We start from the raw sequence: 8,434 nt of genomic DNA on the forward strand, positions 1-8,434 counted from the left end.
GTGTCTATGGGAATAGAAGATGAAGTTAATTACATGATTACATGGTCGACATTAATTATTTAACATAATTACATGGTTGACATTAATTTAAAATGGGAGCTTAGAGGTTAATAAAAAAGTCGCTTAGATAAGAAGATGATATTGTCAAAAACCAAGAATTTAGATCACGGTTGCTCCGGGGTCTCACCATTATGCATCATGCCCAAGTTACTATCCTATAATGAAAAGTAGTATCAAATTGAATATCTACAAGATTACCAAGACCAATTACTTGGTTTTCTTAATCATCTTTTGCCATTCAACCAAGTTTCAACAAGGCAAGTGCCTAGTTTTATTCATCCATCAGAGTAATGGTATCCTATATCAAGTCAAAAATTTGTAACTTGTGAGTTTGTGAAAAAACAAGGGATAAACTTGCTTAAGAAATAGTTGCATGTCATGTTATATGTGCTTGTGGTCTGGCAAAGATAAGCTTGCCAACCCCAATCATAAATATACAGGCGTCAGTGTGTATGTGTGTGTGCGCGCGCTTGTATACTCGCCCATGATGCGATACTGCATGGGACGTGTACTACCTGTGTCTATGGGAATAGAAGATGAAGTAGAAGAAGACTATTGGCTGAGACCATCGACAAAAAGCGTGTATGAGCCATGTGTCATCCTTGGTCATATACTCTGCAGTTCGAGTTTGTAGTAGGCTTATATAGCTGTCCATGTACTCAAGCCGACCCAGTCGGTTTGTTCCTAATCGTCGTTATATTGAGAGAGAGAGAGAGAGAGAGAGAGAGGGTAGAGAAAAAAATTAGGTTAAAATAAAGGAAATTTTAAAAAATATTAAAGGGAAAAATAAAGAGAAAAAGTAGTGGAAAGAATTTGGGTTAAAGTACTTATATACAGAAAGGAATTATAAAGGAACATATAATATGAAAAGATAAAAAGGTAAGTTTGTAATAAAGAAAGTTGTTTGAGAGTAGAAAAGGGTAAATAATGCAAGGGTATAGGAGGAGTGTAAAAGCAAAGGAAGGGGGGGAGGGGGGTTGGAACTAAGAGAGAAGGGAGAGGTGAGGTAGTTAAGAAGCATAACGACAAAACTGGAACCTTTTAGTCCATGGTTTCGAGGAGAAGTGCGGGGCTCAAGGCGGTCGCTGATTGTGTGGTGGCGCACGGGGGTTGAGGTGCAAAATTGGGAAGCTGGAATGGGATATTCATCACAGAGAGCAGAGGCCAAAGATGAAGACTCAATGAAGAGGAAGTGGTAGCGAGTGTGGTTTACAAGAACAGCGCTACAGCAGATACAGAGATCGCAGACACAGAGCGTGATAGAGGAGCTCAGGAGGAGATGTGGATAGCCAGTACAGTAGGTGGAAGTATGGCAGTAGAGGCTAAAGAGGCAAGTAGGATAGTACAAGGAAGAGGCAAGCGTAAAAATAGCAAGAGTACAAGGCAGCAAGTGAACCGTCGGGGAGGTCGTTTGGTGGGTCATGTAGTACGAAAGTCGAGAAAGGTGGGTCGGCGAGATATGTGGCGGTGGGTTTTCTTTTTTTGTGGGGGGGATTAAGAAAATTAGGAGAGAGAGGGGGAAGAAGAGAGAGTGAGGAGGCTTGAAAGTGAGGAAGGGAGGGGAGAGAGAGAGAGAGAGAGAGAGAGAGAGAGAGAGAGAGAGACTAGTGAGAGAGGGGAGAGAAAAAAAAAGGTGAAAATAAAAAAAATTTTAAAAATATTTAAGAAAATTTGAAAAAAAGGTAAAGGAAATTTAGAAAGAAGGAAATAATAAGGAGAATTAGCAAATAATTAGCAAAATTTGAGAATTAGCAAATAATTATTAGAATTTAAAAAATGGGCGTGCGTGCGTGCGCATGCGCATCTGTGGTTGACAATTATTGGAAGGCTTGGAATGACAAAAAGGAACTCATTGCAGGAGTGGTTATCATTAAGTTGTATGGTTGCAAGATTGGAGGGAGCCTTGTTAAGCCTAGAAAAAGTGCCATCATCCTCATTATTAACAAACTTAAGAAGATTTATCCAATCATTGAGAGAAAGGGTATTAAGGAGGAGAGGGGAGCTTGACTTTAGCACCTTGAGATTGTAGGATCTAATGAAATAGTAGAACTCGGGGTTGTGGAAGCAAGAAAGTACCACTTGAGAGGCTTGGGAGGGTGGAGGAAGTGGGTTATTCAACGATCCCTCTTGGAATGCGAAGTCCCATGGACCATTTTGTAAAAAAACATAACGGTAGAAAGTGAGAAAGAGTTTATTAGAATTGAGTCAAGAAGTCACATGAGTTTAATAACTGTGTAACCAACCAAAGTTGAAGGGGAACATGTGTGTGTGCGTGCGTGCGTGAGTGCTTTTCACTAGTCTTTGTAGTGAGTGTTTGTCAAAACCAAGGGCAAAGTCAGCCATGATGAAGGTGAGCATAAAAGAATGGGCAAACCAAAAGTACCCTTCATCCAAACCCAACTTCTACTAAAGACAACTCCCAAGCAACCAAAAAAGCTTAGAAAATGTAGCTCATGGGAGCTAGAAATTGGGGGAAAAAACTTATGAGAATATAGATGAATCCAAAAGCAAGTACGCACATCTTAAGAAATTTATATTTGATTTTAGTACACATCTTAGGCACCCACAATCTTATTTCAAAGTAATCATAATGTTCAAAATCTTATCTCCACATTAATAGCAAAATATGTGACACAAACTACTTGAGCAAGATTTCAAACCCTACACTCCATCATGCATATCAGGGACTAGCTACTCCGATGACATCATCAGTGCCCAACGGTGGGTGTAGACAATAATATAAACATATGCTCTCAATCAAGACACCCACACATACTTGAGCATGTTACAAAGGTCTTCATACTGAGTTCCATTTTGTGTATACAGAGCATGCTCGAATCATGAATTAGAACGTAGAACAAGCAAAGTGAAATGTTATCTTTCACAGTCTGAGAAATCAGCGCATTTTCAGATTTATTTTGCTCCTACTGAGTCAGTTGATCCAAGTTAAATCTCCAGGAACAATGGCATTTCAAGAGAAGTCTATTCTGGGAGGCACAAATAAAGTTTCGGTGCTCTAGAAGCACATCTTCGGAATACTTAAGAACTAGCAGAAGCTTTTGCTGAAGAGTTTGTAGACAGCAATTAACAGAATCAGTGTTCCAATGTACTACTTTATCAACCCCACTTTCAGAAATTCCATTGGATAGACAACATATGTCAGAAGAGAGGATAGAAGCCCTTCTTTCTCACTCCCTCCAAAGCACAGACACAGCCCTTGCTGCCAGAAAAATGAGGGCTCCCTGAGGCACACATTCATCTCCTAATGAGGAAATGTTTTGCCTTGTGAACTATGATTTCTCCAATCAGCACAGCTACCAAGTCTCAAACTTCAAGGCATCCCTACTGCATGCCAGCCTGCACCTTATATGCCTGCGGGCTCTAGATTCGAAGCCTGTAAACGACTCAAGACTGCCTCCACTTCTTTATTCTGTACTTGGTTAGGAGGGACTGGGTAAACGCCTGAAAAGCATGCTTCACAGAATGTGGGTGCCTCATCCCCAAGCACGCGCCTCAGCTTCTCAAGTGGTAAGAAGGCTAGAGAATCAGCACCAATAAATTTTCTTGTATCTTCCATGCTCAATCTGTTGGAAATGAGCTCCTCACTGCTTGGAGTGTCAACCCCATAGTAGCAAGATCCAATAATTGGTGGACTGGCAATGCGCATGTGCACCTCTAGAGCTCCTGCCTCCTTGATTAATCTGACAATTTTTGAAGATGTGGTTCCTCTCACTATAGAGTCATCCACCACTACCACCCTTTTCCCCTCCAAAACTCCCTTGACAGGAGCCAGTTTGAGCTTTACCCCAAAATCCCTGATTTTTTGTGAAGGTTCTATGAACGTTCTGCCAACATAATGAGACCTTATTAGCCCTTGCTGGAAGGGCAATCCAGCCTTAGCTGCATAGCCAAGTGCTGCCACTACTCCTGAGTCTGGCACTGCAATGACAACATCACAATCCACAGGAGCCTCATCTGCTAAAATCTCCCCGAATATGTAGCGTGATTGATAGACAGAGCGTCCAAAGACAATCGAGTTAGGTAATGCGAAGTAGATGTGTTCAAAGATGCATGCTTTGCGTTGCCTGTGTGGAAGCAAGCATAAAGAGCTGATACCGTCTTTATCCACCACTATCACCTCGCTAGGATTCACCTCCCTCTCATATGTAGCCTCGATCAGATCCAGAGCGCACGTCTCAGATGCAAACACCACAGCACCATTCTTCCGTCGCCCCATAACAAGGGGGCGGAAGCCATAAGGATCCCGGACTGCAACTAGCTTGTCCTCTGTGAGAAACACCATGGAATAAGCCCCCTCCAACTGCTCGCAGGCGTTAACGATTCTTTGCAAAAACGGTCTAGCCTTTGAGATTGCAATCAGATGGAGAACTACCTCTGTGTCTGAAGAGGTATTGAAGATGGAACCACTCTCCTCTAGCACAGCTCTGAGAACTTTGTAATTTACAAGGTTCCCATTGTGAGCCACGGCTACAGATCCAAACCGGTACCCTGCAACGAAAGGTTGCACATTCTTCAGTGCAGAAGATCCTGCAGTTGAGTAGCGGACGTGACCGATTGTTGACGAACCTGGCAACTCGTTCAACTTCGATTGGTCAAAAACTTCCGAAACGAGTCCCATCCCCGTGATAGCTTGCAAGTTTCCATTGTTTGACGTTACAATTCCTGCGCCCTCCTGCCCTCTGTGTTGCAACGCATGTAAGGCGAGGTAGCACATCCTGCTAGCCTCAGGATCCCCGAAAATGCCAACCACACCGCACTCCTCCCTTAAGGAGTCGCCATCTTCGATGCGACTGCTACGGGAATCCGCCATGGGATTATCGCAGCACGAACGAGACTTTTGAGCAATACCTTCCTCATTTGACTGCTCTGCGGAAAGCGATACGTTCGAGGTGTGCGAATGGTGAACGCAGGAAGCCTTTAGGGACGAGTCTGTGCACCTATGGATTCCCCTGGGCGACAGAGCACCTAGAAACACAGACGCTTTGCCGCAGCAAGCTGAATTACTCGAAAGAGCACATTTGAAAAGATTGGGCCGTCCGGAACAGAGAACGTGGGAAGACGGATGCTGCTGGCAGCAGCGCAAAGCTGCCATAAATAAGCTTCAGGTTCAAGAAAGCGAGCGTCGATTATTCTTTCAAAGCAAACAATCGCAGCACTGCCTCCTGCACAGAATCATCACCAATTAGACGATAGAATTTCGCAACTTCGACCACTGGTCCTTCCACCGTCGTCAACAGCAGCATCTTCAGGAGTCAGCTGTATGCTACTCCACAAAAAATCGGCATCCCGCGCTATTTGATTGCTGAACAAGCATCGGCATTTTTCAGCGACAAGCCAAATTTCAGGTCTATTCTACTTGAGCACGAATCATCGTCCTGATTCGCTGCAAAAATCATGTTCTTGCAGGCAGCCTTGATCATCACGAGCTCAAAAGCAAACGCGCAAACAGAATTCCCAAACCCTAGCCGCCGGTCTCTCCTGCTCCCCCCCTCTCCGCCTTCTCTTCCTCTGCTCCCTCTCAGCCTCCTCTCCCGCCCTCCCTACCTCTCAACATCCGCCTGCAGCTGCCCGACGCAAATTCATAGCTAGGAATCGGAATTCAGGAATAGAAAAGTCCCCTCCCTCCGCTCCTCTTCCTCTGCTCCCTGTGTCGTGCCTCTCTCAGCCGCTCCTCTGCCGCCCTCCCAGCCTCTCCGCCTCGACAAATCTCTACCTGGATACAAATTCATAGCTAGTAATCGAACAAAGGGATGAATTAGCGAGAGAAAAGAAGAAAGACTCACCGCACAGATGGAGCAAGGTAGGATGATTCAGGGGAGGAGCTTGTGCAGAGTGACAACAAGAAGCACAACCGCCAAAAGTGAAGGCAGGCTCCCTTATTCTTCATAGTACTTGAAATTCAAATGGGGATTGTGTTTCACACAGGAAATTGTGGGTGGTGGTGATTCTTAGGGCTTAGCCCTGGATAGACCCTTTCTTTTCTGGTGGCTTGACTTGGCTTGGCTTGGCTTGGCTTGGATTCACACACCTCCGTCCGGACAAGCTCGCTTACCTCTTGACTTCTTGGCGGCCACAAATATCGGACGGACACACTTACGTCTGAACATATTGGCGGCCACGAATGTCCTTTGGAATTTTTAGGCAGGCAGCATAGTGGAACCAAACCCCCTTTGTGCCTTCTTGTTGAGCCACATTTACAGTGGAACCCTCCAGCTATCACAACTCATATTGCATCTGTTTGGAATTTGAAAGGTCACATTGGCTAGAGATTGAGCATATGTTTAGATCCTTTTTTAGGAAGAGGGAGGCAAGGAAAAACGATTATATATCGTGGGATGCATTGAAGGCTTCCAAGCTACAAGGGCGTTTAGGATTAGCTGATATGGCGTTGAGGAATACAGCGCTGATTTGTAAGTGGAGTCCAAGGCTATTTGCGGCTAAAGCTCCCTAGGTGGACCATCTAATGGACTAAGCTCTAAAAGCTGGTTGACAAATCAATGTCACTATTGAGATTGTATATAAGAGGTTGCTAAGAATGCCAGAGCTGGTGGACCTTAACAAGAAATAGAGATCAAGAAGGGAAGATAAGTAGTAGACCACCCCGTTGAAAGGGGTTTGGAAAGAGTGCAAGATTTGGTGGGTGAGCTTCTTACTGTGGAAGTCAATGCAATTATGATTGCTTGTGAGAGCCAAACTAGCCAGATGGATTACCATGAATCCTATATGCCTGCTCTGTGGGAGGATGACAGAATGATCTGTTAAACATCTGCTTTGATCCTACATCGAGGTGAGGGGAGTATGGTCCAAAATGGAAGCTATAGTGCGGAGGACTAGTTTGACGCTTCAGTTTTATACTTGGGCTAGATGGAAACAGATATTGTTGGGGGACACTTTAGGTCTGCTGTCGACATTGGCTAGTTGTTGGCCTTATATTAGAGCAGTCTTGCAAAGAGTGTTTTGGGATGCTGGAGTAGTGGAGGAATGTCTACTCGGTGATTGCAAGGGTCGTAGTATATCTTCAAGACTTTGATGGACTGCTCATGAAGATGGATGACTTGGTGGCAGGTCATTTGAAGGATTTGGGAACAACTCTTCTGTTTGTTCAAATTGTGCATACCTATGTGAGCTCGGGGAAACTTCCCAAGTTGGGATAAGTTTTGATGGGGGTTTTTTGCAATAAAAGCCAGCTCTTTTTCAAAAAAAAAAACCCTTCAATATATGGAATAGGCATTGAAAATGTTAGTACATCTTGTCCATGTAAACATAGAAAGTCCATTAGTATATCACAATGAATCCAAGGTTGAAAGTACTTTTTGTGTTTCCACATTAAACATTATCAATGAATTCTGGGTGAAATGAAATGAGGTTGAAATCATAATAATGATCTCCCAATAAAAATACAATGGAGGTCATGAATTGTAAGCCAATAGATAAGATGATGAATTGAACCATAAATTTATCTAGTTCTATTTACATTTTAAGAGCATGATGCTTGGGTGTTGGTCAATCTTGGCAACAAAAAGAGTTTTTTAGGAAGATGAGTGGATGTTATGGATTGATATGATGTGTCTGGATTGTGGTGGTTGGTGTGTGTGTGTGTGGGGCCTAATGCAAAGTATTCAATGAGGTGGAAATAGATGAAGTGCAAACGAGAAATAGACAAGATTGTGAGACCATTGATGGAGCACACAATTTGTATAGGATATTGGGGCTTTTTAAACAACAACCTTTCACTCAAAACAAGAAAGATTTGTTGTTTCTAGAGTGCATGCATCACAAGGGATCATGAAAAACGCAATGAGATTTCAATTGTGAAGCAATGGGAGCTATGTCTTATTTTCCCTCTATGTGGAGTATAGATGTATTTTTACATTCATCTATTGAGGGCTATTAAGTTTTAGATGAAATGGAAAGTAGGAAAAGGTGATTTTGAAAATGGATGTTGATACACATGAGCATGTCATGGGGTGCCTTGGAGTGGAGGACTAAGGCAACTATTTTGACTAGAAATCAACGTGCTAGTTGATGTTAAGCCTAAACCCACTAGCTTGTACACTTGAACACATACTTACGAGTGTACATATTACAACACTTATTTCATTAATTTTGGACTTGTCAATGTACAAATTCATTTTTACATATACTTTTGAACTAGTTTTTGGATAAAATTTAAGAAAAAACCCAATCTTCAAAGCATAGATGAAAACATAAAAACAAGCAAAATTTTTGATATTTTTGAAGGAGATGAAACTAAAATTATAAAATTTAACGCAGCCTTAGATAAGTTACACCAAAATAAGATTCAGCAGTTGTAAACTCTCTTAATATTTATAATGGTGTTAACAAACACCTT

The 8,434-nt window shown here is 42.7% G+C and overlaps 1 protein-coding gene across 3 annotated transcripts; it reads right to left on the reverse strand.

Moving 5' to 3' along the window:
* Positions 1-2,738: 2,738 nt before the first annotated feature.
* LOC147887542 (amidophosphoribosyltransferase, chloroplastic-like) lies at positions 2,739-6,043 on the reverse strand. 3 transcript variants are annotated; one of them, XM_087394446.1, is made up of 3 exons: positions 5,865-6,043; positions 5,626-5,794; positions 2,739-5,243 (listed from the first exon to the last, which is right to left on the reverse strand). In XM_087394446.1, exon 3 carries the CDS (start codon positions 5,171-5,173, stop codon positions 3,425-3,427), a length of 1,749 nt encoding a protein of 582 aa, XP_087250572.1. In that variant the 5' UTR covers positions 5,174-5,243; positions 5,626-5,794; positions 5,865-6,043; the 3' UTR covers positions 2,739-3,424. The 3 variants fall into 3 exon arrangements, with proteins under 3 accessions (XP_087250572.1, XP_087250570.1, XP_087250571.1); XM_087394444.1 differs by having other exon boundaries at positions 2,739-5,383; XM_087394445.1 differs by lacking the exon at positions 5,626-5,794.
* Between the last annotated feature and the right edge of the window lie 2,391 nt (positions 6,044-8,434).

This window comes from Dipteris shenzhenensis, chromosome 23 (assembly GCF_047967505.1).
Source record: "Dipteris shenzhenensis isolate YYH24624 ecotype China chromosome 23, Dip_SZ_1.0, whole genome shotgun sequence".
Classification (NCBI taxonomy): domain Eukaryota; kingdom Viridiplantae; phylum Streptophyta; class Polypodiopsida; order Gleicheniales; family Dipteridaceae; genus Dipteris; species Dipteris shenzhenensis.